This window comes from Patella vulgata, chromosome 5 (assembly GCF_932274485.2).
Source record: "Patella vulgata chromosome 5, xgPatVulg1.2, whole genome shotgun sequence".
Lineage (NCBI taxonomy): Eukaryota > Metazoa > Mollusca > Gastropoda > Patellidae > Patella > Patella vulgata.
In genome coordinates, this window is record NC_065883.2 from 11,597,937 (window position 1) to 11,617,396 (window position 19,460).

At 35.5% G+C, this 19,460-nt stretch overlaps 1 protein-coding gene across 2 annotated transcripts in view; it reads left to right on the forward strand.

Moving 5' to 3' along the window:
- Window positions 1-19,460, forward strand: part of LOC126822215 (HEAT repeat-containing protein 5B) — a 102,119-nt gene that overhangs the window by 35,090 nt on the left and 47,569 nt on the right. For both annotated transcript variants that reach the window (XM_050550960.2, XM_050550961.2), the window contains exon 5: window positions 7,111-7,260. In XM_050550960.2, coding sequence (XP_050406917.2) covers window positions 7,111-7,260 — 150 coding nt within the window. The remainder of the gene's footprint in view (window positions 1-7,110; window positions 7,261-19,460) is intronic.

The following is a 19,460-nucleotide window of genomic DNA, read 5'->3' on the forward strand; positions in this document are numbered from 1 at the left end:
TGTTCTACATATATGTTCATCACCAGGGCTATTATAGACCATTAATAAAAAAAATAGTCCTTTCTTTTCCTGGAACTTGACTATTCCATCAACCTTAGGGCTGTATCTATGCCAAAATCACAAATCTAGTCTTCAAATATAATTTTAAAAACTTGATGTAAATTAAAGAAAAAAAACAAGACCAAAAGCTAGGTCAGATTTATGTTGGGGAAACACAAATATTTTTTAAGGATTGCCTTTTCACACAATTTCATATATCCTAATATGCTACCATTATTGTCCCCCGCCTTTCGAAGAAAGCAGGGGACTATTAAAATGGGTTCGTCCGTCTGTCTGTCTGTCTGTCTGTCTGTCTGTCTGTCTGTCTGTCTGTCTGTCTGTCTGTCTGTCTGTCTGTCTGTCTGTCTGTCTGTCTGTCTGTCTGTCTGTCTGTCTGTCCGTCTGTCTGTCCGTCTGTCTGTCCGTCACACTTTTTGGGACACAATAACTCTCTTCCTAATTGAGCTAGAATGTTCAAACTTGGTGTATGTGTTTATTAGGTCAATGCCTTGATGGAGTTCGAAGATGAGCATTTTCCGCTTAGGGTAAGCAGAGATAAGCAATTTGATTGGTTGATGCTTTGGGACACGATAACTCTCTTCCTAATTGGGCTAGAATGTTCAAACTTGGTGTATGTGTTGATTAGGTCAATGCCTTGATGGAGTTCGAAGATGAGCATTTTCCGCTTAGGGTAAGCAGAGATAAGCAATTTGATTGGTTGATGCTTTGGGACACGATAACTTTTAATTGAGCTAGAATGTTCAAACTTGGTGTATGTGTTTATTAGGTCAATGCCTTGATGGAGTTCGAAGATGAGCATTTTCCGCTTAGGGTAAGCAGAGATAAGCAATTTGATTGGTTGATACTTTGGGGCACGATAACTCTCTTCCTAATTGAGCTAGAATGTTCAAACTTGGTGTATGTGTTGATTAGGTCAATGCCTTGATGGAGTTCGAAGATGAGCATTTTCCGCTTAGGGTAAGCAGAGATAAGCAATTTGATTGGTTGATGCTTTGGGACACGATAACTTTAGTTCTAATTAAGTGAGATTGATGAAACTTGGTGTATAGATTTATTATATGAATACCTTAACTAAGTTCGATAATGAACATTTTTTGCTGAGGGTAAGCAGAGTGATAAGCAATTTGATTGGTAGAAACTTTGGAACACAATAACTCTCCTTCTAATTGAGGTAGAATGTTCAAACTTGGCATAGGTGTCTATTAGGTGAATGTTTAAACTTGATGTATATGTAGATGTTCATTAGGTGAATGTCTTGACTGAGTTCAATAATTAACATTTCGAGCTGAAGCTAAGCAGAGCTAATCGATTTCATTTGTCGATGGTTTGGGACAAGATAATCTTGATTCTATCTGATAGAGAGTGATGAAACTTAGTGAAAAAAATAAATGTGCGATTAATTAATATGTGTCATCTATTTATTTTGCAATTTCGGCGGGGGACATCAGCCTCACTGTTGGCTTGTTGATTTTACTTTCACCCAAAATTCTAGATAATGAAGAAAAAATGAAAATTTCTGGATATTGTGAAAAAATAAAAAACATGAAAATTTTTGTTTCCCCCATGCTGATTGACATTAGAAGTAGCTGTTCTTCAGGGTTTTTGCACAAATTCATATTTTTCTCCTCGTAGAACCAACTTGTTTGAACAATGTTTTTGCCCTGTGTAAAAATCGATATATTTTTTCCATCATTAACGAGAGTTATGGGAGTTGATTTTGTATTTTCAACAAGATTTCACACCAATCTTAAAATAGTTTTAAAATTCTTTAACTAATGTTGCGTAAAGACGAACCTAATTTAGTTCAGCCTAACTGCGCTGCAATTCACTTTTTATACATGATTGAAAGTTGATAAGAATCGGTGTGATAGATCTCAAGAATTTATTGAAGGGGCTTGTTCCATTAGATGAAGGAAATTAAGTTTTAAATGGTTAACGGCACATGTTATTGGCTGTTCCTGTAATTATTTCAGGAACATAAATTTAGATTACAGAAAGACCAGATCATTTGTCCATTTTCTCATAGAAATAAAAATAATCAGACAAGAATATCACAAAATTGAAATGGTGAAATTCCTAGATTAAAAGACAACATATAGTATATAGTCATCATATGTTAGTCTCAAAATAACTTAAGTTCAGCCTTAGGCAACACCAATTTGAATTTTTATTTTTCTGGAACACCTATTAGAATTTTGTTTTCCATTTCTTAGTGGAAAAACAATAATTTGAAAATAAAAAATACTGATATTTGTTCTGTTTAAAAGCTTTTAGTTTAGATTTTTAAGTTTTAAACTAAACATTAATCACGAGACTCTAGTGAACTAATAATTTCATTTCTTTCGCCCTTCAAATTTGTCTTATCTATTTTCATGGGTTCCATTCATATATGATTTTAATCATTTTATATGCCATATACTGTATTGTCCTCAATTATATTACATGTATAAGTAGCTGTACATCACCATAAGGTAAATGGCCTCATCACAAATGTATTCTACAAGCATTATATACATGCTTATTCTAAAATGTTGTGAATCTGGAAAATTGCTATACATGTAGTTATGTTTTTAGGTTTCTGCCAAATATTTTCTTTATCTGTATATCGTAGAATCCTAGTTTATCGGTATCTGGCATGCAGGTATACATGTAATTATAGGCAGTAGTGATGTAAATCACTGAATGTTTTGATAGAGAATGTGAAATGATATAAGATGTCTGGCAAGCTGTAGAATTATTTTATACCATGTTATTGATAATATCAGTATTTATATTCTTATTCTACATATTCCTTGGGCGGGGGTCGAATTGTTAGCATGTGCACCCTGTATCATAAGATCTGTCATTGAGTCAACTGGTGTGGTTCCGATTCCCCGGTTGTAAGTGACAAGGAGTAGGGTCTGGGGTGGGTTAAATCCTGTGGTCTGAGGTTTGGAATCTATTTGTCTGTAACCATTTACAAACTTTCTGTAACCACCCAGGGGGTTGGATGGCTGAATGGTTAGCGTGCGCGCACGCTGTAGCATAAAGTCTGTCATTGAGTCGACTGGCGTGGTTTCGAATCCCCGGTTGTACGTGACAAGGAGTAGGGTTGCCTGTCCAACCTCGTGGGTTTTCTCTGGGTCCTCCGGTTTCCTCCCACTGCTAAAAAAGACCCCTACGCGCAAGCGAATTATTGAAATAAAAATAAAACCATATGTTAGTCCCAAAATGACCTTGTTTGTGTCGAGTGGACGTTGAACCCCATTTCTCTCTCTCTCTCTCTCTGTAACCACCCATAACCAACAATATTCACTCTGTAACCAGCGATCGGCAATCCAACCGGTGGTCTTTAGTCTGTAACCAGCGATGTTCAGTCTAACCCCATTTATGTTCAGTCTGTAACCATTGATTTTCAATCTGTAACTAGCAATCTTCTGTCGGTAACCACTGATCTTCAGTCTGTAGCTAGTGAATTCATTCTCTAACCAATGATTTTCAGGATTTTTGGTATTTTACCACATTGATCTTTGATGTGTAACCATTGAATTTCAGTCTGTAACCAGTAATTTTCAGTCTCTAATGATTTTCAGTCTGTAACCAATGATCTTATGTCTGTAATCAGTAATTTTCAGTCTGTAACCAATGATCTTATGTCTGTAATCAGTAATTTTCAGTAACCAATTATCTTATGTCTCTAAACAGCGATTTTCAGTCTGTAACCAATGATCTTATGTCTGTAATCAGTAATTTTCAGTAACCAATTATCTTAAGTCTCTAACCAGCGATTTTCAGTCTGTAACCAATGATCTTATGTCTGTAATCAGTAATTTTCAGTAACCAATTATCTTATGTCTCTAAACAGCGATTTTCAGTCTGTAACCAATGATCTTATGTCTGTAATCAGTAATTTTCAGTAACCAATTATCTTAAGTCTCTAACCAGCGATTTTCAGTCTGTAACCAATTATCTTATGTCTGTAACCAGCGATTTTCACTCTGTAACCAATGATCTTATGTCTGTAATCAGTAATTTTCAGTAACCAATTATCTTATGTCTCTAGACAGCGATTTTCAGTCTGTAACCAATGATCTTATGTCTGTAATCAGTAATTTTATTTCTATCTATTTATAATGCTTTTGAAGCTGTAATGTTTTATGTGCATATTTTGTATTTAGTGCGCTTGCTCAAATTTTCAGTCTGTTACCAATTATCTTATGTCTGTAACCAGCGATTTTCAGTCTGTAACCAATGATCTTATGTCTGTAACCAGCAATTTTCAGTCTAACCAATTATTTTGAGCACTTTTGGCATATTACCAATGATCTTTGATCTGTAACCAACGAATTTCCATCTGTAAAACAGTGTAATTAATTCCATGATTGTAAATGATGTAGAGTACCCCCCGCCCCCTCCCTCTCTCTCTCTCTCTCTCTCAAAGTTATGCAATATACCAGTCTCCAAGATTGACTGTCACTGTCAGTCATTATGAGAAGATCCACCCATGATATTTGATTTTGGCTACAGAGCCAATGTGGTAATAAATTGTTACTACAGTATCAGGGGGTCAGACTTGTAAAATATAGTGAATAATTACTGGGCCAAGTAAAACAATTTTTATTGCTCTGACTTAGATTGCTTTATTTATTACTGGGTAGCTACTTTTTTTCTCTCCTTCTCTGTAAAGTACTATAAGTATTAATGTTGATGCAGCTATATGGTGCCATCAATTCCTGCCATTCCTTGACAGGATTAAATTCCTGTTGGAATCGTTTCTATGTTATTTTCATCAATAATATGAAGAGATGTAAATATTTTGTTGTGCGTGTGGTTTTAAGTAGCGGTATCAGAATCATAGATCTGTCTTATTTTTGGGGGGATGAGAAAATAAGCAGCATTATCAGAATCAAAAATCAGTTCAACTCTATCTTTCTGTAATTTTTTTCTTGTGAAAAAAATAAAACTGTTTTGCTGTTATATATTATTGTACATTATATAGTATGTAAAACATTGGGCTGACCTGAAGTTATCTTCTGCTCAGTAACTTTTGGTTTGGGATATCCAGAGGCCTTATGTGGCTTTTTCATAGGCTGAAATTTGAAATCCTAATACATATTTTATTTAATGGCCAATGAAAAGGTTGCATTCTTGAAATATTTCACATTGTTCTTTTGTGGTCCAAATGATTGCTGGAAGTCGCCATAAGTCATGACAGGTATTGTGGTTTAGGCAGGGCGTGCTTACTTTGTATACCACCTCATTCCACTTATCAGTTGAGTTGACATAGCTAAAAATATTTGATGTTTTTTTTTTAATGTGAAATGTAATGGTACCACAGAGCAATATATCAGTATTGGGTTTCAGACGCTTGATCATTTGTTTCGTTATGACATTTAATTTCTTAATCTGTTGCTTTACTGAAAAATGTGTGTCTTTTGTTCCCTCTAGAATAAATGAGATGATGGTTAATGTCACACTTTTTCTACACCCACCAGGTTAATGACAAAACTAAAAAAAGGGGGTTGGATGGCCGAATGGTTAGCACATGCGCGCTGTATCATAAGGTCTGTCATTGAGTCAACTGGCGTGGTTTCTATTCCCCGGTTGTACATAACAAAGTGTAGGGTCGCCTGTCCTTCTCCGTCCTGCATCACTGACAAGGGGGAAGCACACCGGAAAATCTGGATGACCTTTCTCGGCCAATGCAGGGATCGAACACCCGACCTCCAGGCTAGCGAGCCAGCGTCTTACCCACTTAGCCATAAGATAATAGAACAAGCAGAAAATAATCAAATATGAATCACACAAATATGTTGGTGATCTTCAAAATCGTGCATAAAAAACGATAACTTAGATTGTCTTTTAAAGATAAGAATGGCAAAAGAAAATTATTGTTGATTATGAAAATGATTGTAGCTCACATTTATAGCCCAATAAATCATTCCAAAAGTGATATTGTCTCACCTTTTTAATTGATCAATCATTTTTGTATTTATTTTATGTTTGTTTCAGAATTATTTTCTGGAGAGATCAAAGAAATCTTATACTCTTCTTTTTTTAATACTTTTAAGGTGCAAGCCCACTTTCAGAAAACTGACAAATTCTGAACCCTTTCAACAAATGCATGTGTAAAACATCTAATCCATTTGAAACACACACAAATATATGATTATTAAATCTTCAGCCATCTAATTGATTGTGTACAACTAAAAATCTGTATGCACAATTGAATTATTAAAATAAAATTGAACCATACATGTGTGTTAGTCCCCAAATGACCTTGTTTGTATGGAGTGGATGTTAACCCCCCTCTCTCTCTCTCTCTCTCTCTCTCTCTCTCTTATTCTCTTGTGTACAAATTTTTGTCTTCACTGACCAGGTTGGTGCAGAAAAGTAGGATGTTAAACCCCATTTCATTTAGTGTATAAATTCATTATACCCTCTGAAGAAAGCATACAGAAGATTTGATAGTCATATTATTTGTGTGTGTTTCAAATGGATTAGATGTTTTACACATGCATTTGTTGAACGGGTTCAGAATTTGTCAGTTTTCTGAAAGTGGGCTTGGACCTTAAAAATATTTGATATTAAAAAAAATGAGTATAGGATTTTGATCTCTCCTGGAAATAATTCTGAAATAATTCATACAAAGTTATGAAAATTTGAAAGACAGCAATAAAGTAAATTACTTTGAAGAAATTTAAACACTTAAACTTATCTGCCATATCACCTCAGTGGAAGCTGCGGATGTTAGATAAACTTAAAAAAAATTTTTTGTTTCATTAAAAAAATTTATGAAATTTTCTATTTATGCAAGACAAATGTTAATCGGTTTAATGTGGTGTGTGGTTTTCAAAAGAATGCTTCAAGAAATTGTTCTGATTGTGTTAATAAGATAATAAAGGGCATTTAAGGTCAAACTGACTGGAACCACAACATAAGTGAAATACCTCTATGGTCCTGACTGCTGGATCATAACATTGATAAAGGTTAATGATGGCCATTAATGAATGAATGAATCTCAAAACCTACAAACAGTACTAATGATAAAATCATTATTTATTTTTACAGTCTCAAGGTAGAACGGAAGTGATGTTAACATTAGAGAAAGTGGTAGCAGGCCTCGGCTCGGCTGGTAATTCATGCCATAAAGATATCTATAAAGCCGCTCGACAAGCGATGACAGATCGATCAATGTCTGTAAGATATGCTGCTGCCAAGGTAATGATTATCCCATACAAAACTCACCGCATTATAGACATATTGTTATTATTGAATACACCGCATAATATCGATAATTCTTACAATATTGTTATTATTAAACATACCTATGGGATTTGTCTGTAATAGTCGTTGATTCTATCCAACACCTGACACAGAATTTCAAATTAGAAAATGGGGAGGGGGATGGGAGACAGGTAATTACCCAAGACTAATTCTCTTTAACAAAAATTTAAAACACGCACACACGTGTGAACAGTCTCCCCCCCCTCCCTCCATGAAAAACCCCCACCAAAATCAACCCAAACCAAACAAAAACATCAACAACCCCCTCCCCCCCAACCCCCCCCCCCCCCAAAAAAAAAACAAACCATGAGGCAGACAAAAAATTAAATATTTATTCAAACACTAGATTCACTCAGTAAAATTTGGATTTTTAGTAAGTGTTACAAAGATATCCACCAAATGCACTCAGTGCATACAGCTTGATTAGATGCTAGAGCCAATATGAAAACATGTGAAAAGTAAACATTGTTCAAAATTTGGCATTGGTTTCTTTAAAAAAAACATATATAATTGTGTTAGAGCCAATATAAATCCACAGCATAAACATGTAAAAGATTGGTCCCTTAAACCCCCCCAACCCACAAAATACAAAGAAAAGAACCAATCAAAAAAACTAACAAAAAAATATGTCCACAATCCTACTAAATTAAAAACTGTCCACAATCCTACAAAATTGAAAAAAACCTGTAACCATTTCATTATTACTGTACTTTGTGAATATGTAAAAAATTGGTCCCATTTAACACCCCAAAAAACAAATCCAACGCAACCATTTCATTATTACATCGTGACCCAACATTTGTACTGTATATATAAAGTTTATACTTGCTTGTGCCAATAGACCGCACTCAGAACTTGTAAAATAAATATTGCTCAATATCATGGCATTGATTCTTTAAATGTCATCCTAGTGTAAATACCAGGCATAAATCAAATTCCAGTTGTAACCCTCAGCCATTTACAGATATTCATACAGAACCAATATTATTAATAATTCATTCACATCAGACAAATATATCATCCGTACAAATTAAATGTCGTGTAAGAAAGAACAACTTTTCTCTGAAAACTATATTTATATTAGATTACATGTTTTTAGCATCCATAAATATAGTTCTAAGTGTTAATAAACACCCATAAAACATGTTTTCAGATGCATTGAAATAACAGTATTGTTATTAATTCATAAGAAAAATAACTCGCTCAGTATTAGACTATTTGCATGGAGATAAAACATGTTATATGGTCATCTACATGCTACAAACTTACTCAATGTTATAAACCTCAACATTAAATTTTATTGAATAAAATTCTTATTTCTTAAAATGGTATACAGAATACCAAAGTAATGTTTTTGTACATTAAGTGACCTTGTCAAGAGATAAATAATGGTTATTGTTCAAAACATTTGCAAGTACTGAAGTTGGTGACATGGACTTAATGACTTAATCTTTTTCTTTCTGTGTTTTATGGGAGGTAAAACACATAATCTTTAAGTGTCATTTAGCGATTGGGAAACACATTAACAGAACACAATTTTTATGGGAAACAATCACTGGTTTTATTCTAAAAGCACAACGTTTAGACAAGTATATTCTTATCGTTAGAGGGGTTGGATGGCCGAATGGTTAGCACGTGCGCGCTGTATCATAAAGCCTGTCATTGAGTCAACTGGCGTGGTTTCAAATCCCTGGTTGTACGTGACAAGGAGTAGGGTTACCTGTCCAACCTCGTGTGTTTTCTCCGGGTCCTCAGGTTTCCTCCCACTGCTAAAGACCCCTACACGCAAGCGAATTATAGAAATAAAATTAAACCATATGTTAGTCCCGAAATGACCTAGTTTGTGTCGAGTGGACGTTAAACCCCATTTCTCTTTCTCTCTTATCCTTATTGTGCTTGTTTCCCATAAAAATTGTGTTCTGTTAAGGTAAAACACAGCTTTAAATAGAAGCAGGGGAACACTATTAAATACAAGAACAGAGTAAAGTTGATTGAATCAAATAAAAGTGTTCTAATCATTTTAAATGTATGCAAGATGTCAACATAGATCTCAAAATAGTAAACATCTGGGAGCCATGTTGACTTGGTTACAGGATGAATTGAGAAGATGTCCTCGGGCTCGACCCCTGTGTTGGCGGAGAAAGTTCATCAGGATTTTTCAGTCCTGTTTCTGACAGTGATGGAAGATAGAGAGCCTTGCAAGGAAATACATCTTAGCACGTGCATGCTGTATCATGTCTGTCATTGAGTCAACTGGCATGGTTTCGATTCCCCAGTTTTATGTGACGAGAAGTAGGGTCGCCTGTCCAACCTCTTGGGTTTTCTTCGTGTCCTCCGGTTTCCTCCAACTGCTAAAGACTCCTACGCGCAAGTGAATTATGAAAATAAAATTGAACCATGTGTTAATCCCGAAATGACCTAGTTTGTGTCAAGTAGACGTTAAACTCCATAGCGCCACTGTCCGAAAAAAATATCACTCATAGCACTTTGCATATGCCTGTCTTTGTTTGTTCAGTTTGTGCGAAAAACTAAGACATTAGATGCTATTTCATTTCATTTCGATTCAAGGGCTTGTGCTTGATATTACTAAGTACCGTATGTGTGTGTGTATAGCGAACATAAAACACAAGTGAAGCTGTGATGTAGGCAAAACATTGACCACACTTATTGAACATGTTGAAAAGATGATACAACATCGACCTTTCCATTCCATTCATTTCCTTACCTCTCTTTCATTCCACCAATCTGTAATAATAGATTGGTACCAAATGTTCGACTGGTACCAAATGTTTGAGTAATGTTACAGAAGAGAAGAAGCAAATCCTGATTAATCTTTACATGGAGTGAATAAACATCCCATGGGTATATATTATACCAATCTACAGGTTTTACATGTTTCTCAAATATAAATTTTGAAAACTTAGTTAATTAGTTGACATCCGAATGGCAATTGTACAGTAAGGACTAAGGGAAGTTATTAACAGATGAACAAGACATCATGTGGGCTGGCATAAAGTCGTTTCTGCTTTCAGACTGAAAGGTGTTATAATATTGTATTTGGGACTATAAGCATTTAGACTTGCATAAAGTCATTGCTGCTCTGAAATCCTAGAGGTGTTATAATATTGTATTTGGGACTATAAAAATAAGCATTCAAACTTGCATAAAGTCATTGCTGCTTTAAAGTCCCAGAGGTGTTATGATATTGAATTTAGGACTATCAATATAAGCATTTGAAGTATTTGGACTTGCATAAAGTTGTTGCTTTAAAGTCCCAGAGGTGTTACGGTATTGTATTTGGGACTATCAAAGTAAGTATTCAAACTTGAATAAAGTCATTGCTTCTTTGAATCCCATAGGCACAATAATATTGCATTTGGGACTATTAATTTAAGTCATTGCTGCATTAAAGTCCCGAAGGTGTTATAATATGGTATTTGGGACTATCAATATAAGCTCATCTTGAGGTATTTATTATACAGATGAAACACAGTGTGATCCTTTGTACGATTCAATTACCAGTGAAAAGAACCATCTTGGAGTAACAGCTGAATGTTATTGAAAAGGTAATCAATAGAAAGATGCTATTGATACGTTTCGTTAGTTTGGAATTGATATGATTTATGGCCCTATAACGACGAGAATCAGGGTCTTAAATCAAATCAAGACAACTTCAAAACAGTTTCCATCCCGTTCATGTTCAGTTACGACTTAAGAAGAATTGTTTTTTTAAAGGTTAAGTGTTCAATTTAAATAGTAAAAAGATTAATTTGGTCCTTTGATGTTTGTAGATTTATCTTTTGTGAAAAAAGAGAGATTGATCTGTAAATTAGTAGTAAAAATTCATGTATACATCTATGTTTTTATTTATCATGTGTGCCTTTTAAGTGTATATGTTGACGTCATTTTAATAAAAGTCATTTTCACAAGAAGGCTTTCTATATTTTAGTCGTTATTGGGATAATATTGTTTAATATGTATCTTGTCTGTTTGCTGTTTCAAGTAGGATATATGTGTATTAACTAGTACTTCTGACCATCAGGGTGGGTTAGATGGCTGAATGGTTAGCGTGCGCGCGTTGTATCATACGGTCTGTCATTGAGTCAACTGGCTGGGTTTCGATTCCCCGGTTGTACGTGACAAGGAGTAGGGTCGCCTGTCCAACCTCGTGGGTTTTCTCCGGATCCTCCGGTTTCCTCCCACTGCTAAAGACCCCTACGCACAAGCGAATTATGGAAATAAAATTAAACCATATGTTAGTCCCGAAATGACCTAGTTTGTGTCGAGTGGACGTTAAACCCCATTTCTCTCTCTCTCTCTTAAGCTGGTTTTGCCTCTTAGTATGTGTGAACGCTAGTAGACTACCGTACACTCTTCTAGCTTCAGCTGTCTTTAAGGTATTGCACTTTTCATTAATTTTTTTTTTTTAAATTTGCAGTTACAAGTAGAATATATATGTGCATATTTAACTGTTGCCTCTGACAGCAACTGTCACTCTTTAGTCTAATCAAAATACACCAATATTGGGGCCAATCCACCACTAATTCCTTTAGAAGTTGTATTGGTACCAAATTGTAGAGGAACTTCCGCTGTACATCATACTGAAAATCCACTGAAATCCACCTGGGGTGTTTGGAAGTTATATAAGAGTAGACCTTAATTCTGTTTCCTTCTTTCTCCAGACATTGTAATGAAAATAGAAGGAATGATGGACAATCTGTCTGCCACTAATTACTTGGTCATCTCCCTCATAAATGATTGATGAGTATAAGAAGCTTGTTTTTGTGATTTCTGGCTTACCAAGAAAAACAATTTACTGACAATATGTCAAGTCTTATATATCTAAAGGAGAGAGAAATGGGGTTTAACATCCACTTGACACAAACTAGGTCATTTCGGGACTAACATATGGTTCAGTTTTATTTCAATAATTTGCTTGCGTGTAGGGGTCTTTAGCAGTGGGAGGAAACCGGAGGACCCCATTTCTCTCTCTCTTTCTAGTTATTAATTATTGCAACAATTCTCCAAGTTGAAATGACCAAATTTGTGTCGTGTGGACGTTAAACCCCATTTCTCTATCTCTCTAATTATAAGGGGGGTTGAAGGGCCAAATGGTTAGCACGTGCGCGCTGTATCATACGGTCTGTCATTGAGTCAACTGGCGAGGTTTCGATTCCCCGGTTGTACGTGACAAGGAGTAGGGTCGCCTGTCCAACCTCGTGGGTTTTCTCCGGATCCTCCGGTTTCCTCCCACTGCTAAAGACCCTTTACGCACAAGCGAATTATGGAAATAAAATAGAACCATGTGTTATTCCCGAAATGACCTAGTTTGTTTCGAGCGGACGTTAAACCCCATTTCTCTCTCTCTCTCTCTAATTATAAATGATTGCAACAATTCTCCAAGTTGATTGCACTATAAGTACTTAGTTTGTCTATCTAAAGTTCTACTTAGAATATTTCTACAATAACCTGTAGAGTCTAGTTTTCTATTTTAGACATAATTTTGTCTGGTCTTTAATTATCTGTTCTATAATATTGATTTATTGACAAGGTACTTAGTAAACCTACAGCAGCACGAATTCTTGCCAAAGTAATTTTTTAAAATCATCTATCTAGATTAGATAAGTTTCTGATACCAAAACGAGCAAATTTAATCTTTGGCTCTTAATTCTAATTGCTTTATATTTTTGGTTCTGACAAAAATAGATCATAAAATCGAAGAAGGAAGTTTTTTTTATAATAGATGATGATGTAGATGAGCGTTATGTTTTTATGTACGCCCACATGATGTACAATAATAAATTGAATAGAATATCAAGAAAACATTGATATTGTATTCTATTTATTATGGTATATCAACTTATTTTGATATCAAAAATGCATCATTTTGACTTTGTCAAATTTGACCCCATCAAATTGTCTGTAATTGGTTTGTGTTTCCTGTTTCTATTTATTGGACGTTTCGCACATTGAAATGTAGTCGTATATAACCATTGTCTTAGTCCATCAATTTGTCCATCTATCTCTCTGTCACACACAATATTTTGTAGCAACATTTATCATAGGTAACATATTGAATTTCAGTGACTTCTTAAAATAACATTCAAAGCTATTGCCCTTGCTCATTTTGTAGAAGGGGGGGTTGGATGGCTGAATGTTTGGCGCATGCGCACTGTATCATAAGGTCTGTCATTGATTCAACTGCAGTGATTTTGATTCCCCGATTGTACATGACAAGGAGTAGGGCTGTCTGTCCAACATCGTGGGTTTTCTCTGGGTCCTCTGGTTTACTCTTGCTGCTAAAGACCCCTACGCAAATTATTTAAATACAATTGAGTCAAAATGTTATTCCCGAAATGACCTAGTTTATGTCAAGTGAAGGTCTCTCTCTCTCTCTCTCTCTCTCTCTCTCTATCTCTCATTTTGTAGAATCTTTTGAAAGTTTTAATAGCAAAAATGATCTTCTGATTCGTTTGAAAATTGAAATGTATATGCATTATTCTGATGCAGAATTGTTATCAAATTTTTCTGATAATTACTTTTAGGGTTATTGCTCTTGATTAAGTCGTAGAACCTTGTCAGCACTAATACCTCTTTAACTTGAACGTCTAAATTGTTTTAATCCTTTTAATTTGTTTATTTTTGCCGAATAACTCGTGGAATCAATGATTGGAAATGTTTTTACAGTCGGTAATGAAGTATAACGAGTGTGGTGTTTTTATTAGATTGATCATCAGATTAATGGGATATTCGAAATTGTTTTCATTTATTTTATTTTTCAATATATTGATTACTTTATGTACTCTATTTATCATAAAAGAAAAACAACATTTTGCACTATGAAAGTTTTTTTTCTTCCTTGTTTTATGAAATTGATCTGCATTAAACTTTTAACTATTATACATCACTCAAAAATATGAAATTGCAACTTTAAGTATTTTTAAAATGTATTAAAATAAAGCCTTAAAATAGATGGTATCTATAAACAGTCCTACCTTGTTAAAGAATATCCTATTAATCCTATAATTTATTATTGCCAGTTGGGAATTAGCAAAAATATAATTTTCAACTTTAAATTCAAACGTTTGAAGATAGCTATTCCATGGGGGGAATAGAAAAACAAGGGAGGTAATTGGGAGGCAATTGTGTTATTATTTCCGGGGTCAAGGATTTATAAGTAGGAGAATGATACCTATGATCGTATAATAATAAGTTGACAACCTATTGAGCAAAAGACATAGAAATAATTATGTTTTGACTTTCTTAGAAAATATGAAATTCTCGCTTTAATGTCTTGTGTGTACGTTGAAGATTCCCTGAAAGTTGAAAATCAAAATAAGAGGCAAAATTTCTGTCACTGCACACTTTATGGTGGATGTCCATCTTCATTAGCGGAAAAGATGTTAAACCCCATTTCATTTATTAATCGATTTAGGAACCAAATCCAGGTAACTAATTAGAAACACTACTTCACCATAGTAACTGTTGAAATGGTTAATGAGCAAGAGTGAAGGAGGGGTTGGTTCTTAATAGCCCACCCCTAGTAACTGTTGAAATGGTTAATTAGCAAGAGTGAGGGAGGGGTTGGTTCTTAATAGCCCACCCCTAGTAACTGTTGAAATGGTTAAGAGTGAAGGAGGGGTTGGTTCTTAATAGTCCACCCTCTGGATGGATCATCCTCTGATCATATAACAGCTGAAACAAATTAATCGTAGCATGTTCTATCCATTACGTTTTATTTACCGTTTTAAGGTTAGGTTTACCTGACAACAACCTGGATAAAGATGTCCTTCCTTTATTGATCGATTGATTACCTGTAATTAACGTTAGCGTGATCAATAATCAATAATCCTTTCTTGTAGTAAATCTGAAAAATAACTCGGATAAATATTTGTATAAGGTGAGGCGTGGTAGTAAATATGAAGGGACGACTTAACATAAGACTATAATTAAAAGACAAATCACCCGTCACATTAAATATGTTAGATAAATGAGAAACTATGTTGGTAAACTACTTGCTCTCTGTTTTTGAGGTGGGATGGGGGTGAAATGAAATGAAATAAAATGGGGTTTAACGTCCTACTGTTCTGCTCCTATACTGGGCTAATGAAGACGGGCATACGCCATACAGTGTGCTATGAGGGAAATTTTGCCTAGGCAGCGGCACTATCGCCTACTCTTATATCGAATTCCAACTGCCAAGGGATCTTTTACGTGCATTCCAATGTATACACGGGACCTCAGTTTTTCGTATCATCCAAAGGACTAGACAGCTGTCCTTGTCAGGCCCTCTGTCCTGCATCACTGACAAGGGGGAATCACGCCGGAAAATCTGGATGAACTTTCTCGGCCAATGCAGGGATCGAACACCCGACCTCCAGGCTAGCGAGCCAGCGTCGTACCCACTTAGCCACGTGATCCCCTGGGATGGGGGTGTATGAATATTCTAATGTGTGTGCTTTTGTTGTTGAGTGAATGTTATAGCCCGTTCAGACGCTTAAGTTGAACTGGTTTAAAAACCCTGGGGATCGTTAAACCAGTTTAACTTAAGCGTCTGAACGCACATGTGGGGCAAATAAACCAGTTTAAAAACCCCAGCTCGCGATCTGTCTTCGAGAAGGCTTTTTATTTTAAACTGGTTCATCTTAGCCGTCTGAACGGGTTGGCTTAAAAACCCCAGCTCCAGCTTGCTTTGAGCATGCGCAATACGCAGTAAGTTACATTCCTGTGAAAATATCGGGGTCAGACTGTGCCAATGTTATCTAAAGCGTGCGAGAACTGAATAAAGAATATGAAGCTACCCATGCGCAATTAACTCTAACCTCCGACCGAAGAGGTCAGAATAGTTAAACTGGTTTGGCTTATAGTACGTGTGAACGCAACACGATGCTGTCTTAAAAACCCCACCGATTATGAACTGGTTTAAAAATAAGCGTCTGAACGGGCCATTTATCTCTCTTGGGTTTTTCTCCTATTTTGGCTTTTATTTTGTGGTAGGTGAGTGAAAAGGGTTCTGAACTCTCACCTCTACTAGATTCAAATCCTGGGGTTGACAGTTGAAAATTGAAGAAGAGTATGGGGGAAACGGATTGCTGTCCAAGCAAAAATTTCCTGCCACACATTACATAAAAATAAAAATTATCTGTTTTTCTCAAAATGTTGATGAGACAGGAGACGCTAAATCATATTTCTTTACTTTTTGGGGGTTGAGTGGTCTATTAGTTTAACGCCTACGCGTGAAATCACGAAGTCTTTCATTTTGTCAAGTGGAATTTAAACCCCATTTCTTTCTCTTAAACCATAAACTTTGTAAGAAGATTACACCATTCATAAAGTTGGCTAGTCAGCAGTTTGTATTAAGTCCAGAAATTTACTTCTTAGTTTAACCGAATAGTGGTACTACTATACCAGCTACGTCTAGCAACCACTCACCACTAATTCAGACATCATTTTAACAATTTATTCTCTCTTGATAAAATCCAGACATTTGATGAAACATCAAAGAGCTTAAAAAAATATCATTAGGGGGAAACAGAAGACTTGATAACTAGAATTAACGCCATGGGTGTGGCCCATAACTAATGATTTAATGATAACTAATATTACTTATACCAGCTCAGAATTAAATCATTCTGTGTCCCGAGGATCATAAAATCATTTCTTATTATTTGATATTATTCTTTCATGTGGAAATATGGCTTGAAATGACTGGAAGAACATGCCTTGATTTACGAGCTCAAAACTAGACTGTTCCGTGTCACAACACCAAAGATCATGAAATCTTGTTTTATTATTGGATATTATTCATTCATGTGGGAATAGTACTTGTAATGACTGGAAGATCATGTCTTTATTTTGAAATGTCATCATATTGATAAGCCATCACATCATAATACCCAAATCATGTGTGGTTTAGTCTTGTGTGTAAATTTTACTTGAAAAACTGTCTTATTTCTGTCCGAATGGCAAAATTGTTTAAAATGGAATATCCCCTCTCCTTTTGTGAAATGGAAAATCAAGGCATCCATTAGCCTAGCATAAGTAGCCGACCATAGTCTAGAAAGTCAACCCCTGTTTTTCAATTAATGAGTTGCACAACAAGGACATTCCTAAGCCCAGTTATACTAGTCTACATAGTCTAGAACATCCAGCTGGTGTTTAATTAGTAGAATAAGTTGTCTATTATTCTATTATAATGTTTATAAATAGATACAACTTGTGTTTATTATTCTATAGCCTTTTATCTATAGCAGACCGGTCTTTGATTCGACTGACCATTGTCCATCAATGTCGGCAGTGTTAAGTAGACATGTTTACTCAGTCTTCAGACGAAGCAGAAATGTTTACCAAGTAAATTGTTTCGATGGCTTTGTATACTTTGATGTGAAACCTGGCCCATCTCTTAACTGTTTTGGAAAATATGTAACACACAAGTCAAGCATGTGCTTAACATTTGTATAGGTTAAGAGATAAAAACTGTGGGCAGTTTGTATTCGTACTTGTAAACAGTGTTAGATAAATTTCTACATGCACATCTCTAATTCAGTCTATATCTGGGTGGTTGGTGGCCATGTGGTCAAATCTGGCACCATTGTTCCCTGTAATCTTTAGTGAGTCTTTGTGGGCAAAAATCTTATGATATACAAAAATCTTATGTTGGCCAAGAAAGTTCCTTGGGAGTTTCCAGCAAAGTTTCTTCTTATCAGTGGTGCAGGATTGAACGTCTGTGAACTTGTTGGCACGCTTGTAAAAGAACTCTTGGCAATTGAAATTTGAAAATAGGTGAAAGTTCAGCCGTCTGGCCATATGCCCAGTTTCATAAACCAAGTTGATACAGAAAAGCAGGAGGTGAAACTGCATTTTATTTTGTTGATCATAAGATCCTTTATCTCTGAAAGTAATGGGTTTAATTCCAATCTGATTAAAATACAGATCTATATTTCGTTTTGTTTTTTTTATACTTTTGATGGCCTACACTACATGAAGATCTGACAAGTTATAGCGATAGGTCACATCATTGGTCAAATGACGTCAGACATTTGATTAACCAATCAGCATTAATGTTACTAGTGGATTACCCACAGTTCCGTGAAAAACACGCCTAAAGCTCGCCGTAACAGACCTTTTCATTGGCTTATCCCTGACACCATTCAGAACACGAGTTAAATAACAACTCTTCCAGATCCGAGTGTAGTAAAGACAAGTAAAGCGAAATTTTGAACAATAAAAAGGAAACGAAATAGGATCTGTGTTTTAACCAGATTGGTTTAATTCCTGATATCGTGGGTTTATTCAGATACTCCCCTGGTTTCATCCCACTTCTAAAGATAAAAATTTGTGACATGCTTATTCCAAATGACCAAGTTAGAATTGAGTTGACAATGAATCCTTGTTCGATCTCAGCAGTTCAAGCTCACATAGAAGTTGCTGAAATAAATCAATGTTGCATATTGCTAGGAAAAGCTGATAAAAATTTGATTAAAATCCAGGCCTATAGACATGATTTACATAATCTAGATTAAACTCCGAAACCATATTATTAACAACAACCGTACTTGATAATAGAGACAAACCTTCAATTTTAAAAACATGATGATAAACATGATAAATTTAACAAAATTACCATCTGGTTGAAACTTTCTGAAATTAATCAACCACATGAACAGGTATTGTAATGTGATTTAAAAGTTTCATGATATAAAATTTACCTCCTGCTTCGCATCTACATCTGTTTGAATTCTGTTTATATTATTATTAATGGAAAGTGTGTCAAAATCTGTTTTAAAGTTAATTGAATTTCAAGAAGATAATGTTAGTATGGGTCCATTTTGTATACAAATGTATAGTAGACACATTAACCATCTCAAACAAGTACCAAGCTACCAGAAGGACTTAATTGTAATTGGGTCTTTTTCATAGTGGAGGGGGGGGGGGTGGCCGAATGGTTAGCACCTGCACGCTGTATCATAAGGCCTGTCATTGAGGCAACTGGCGTGGTTTCGAATCCCTGGTTGTACGAGACAAGGAGTAGGGTCGCCTGTCCAACCTTGTGGGTTTTCTCCGGGTCCTCCAGTTTCCTCCCACTGCTAAAGACCCCTACGTGCAAGCGAATTATTGAAATAAAATTAAACCAT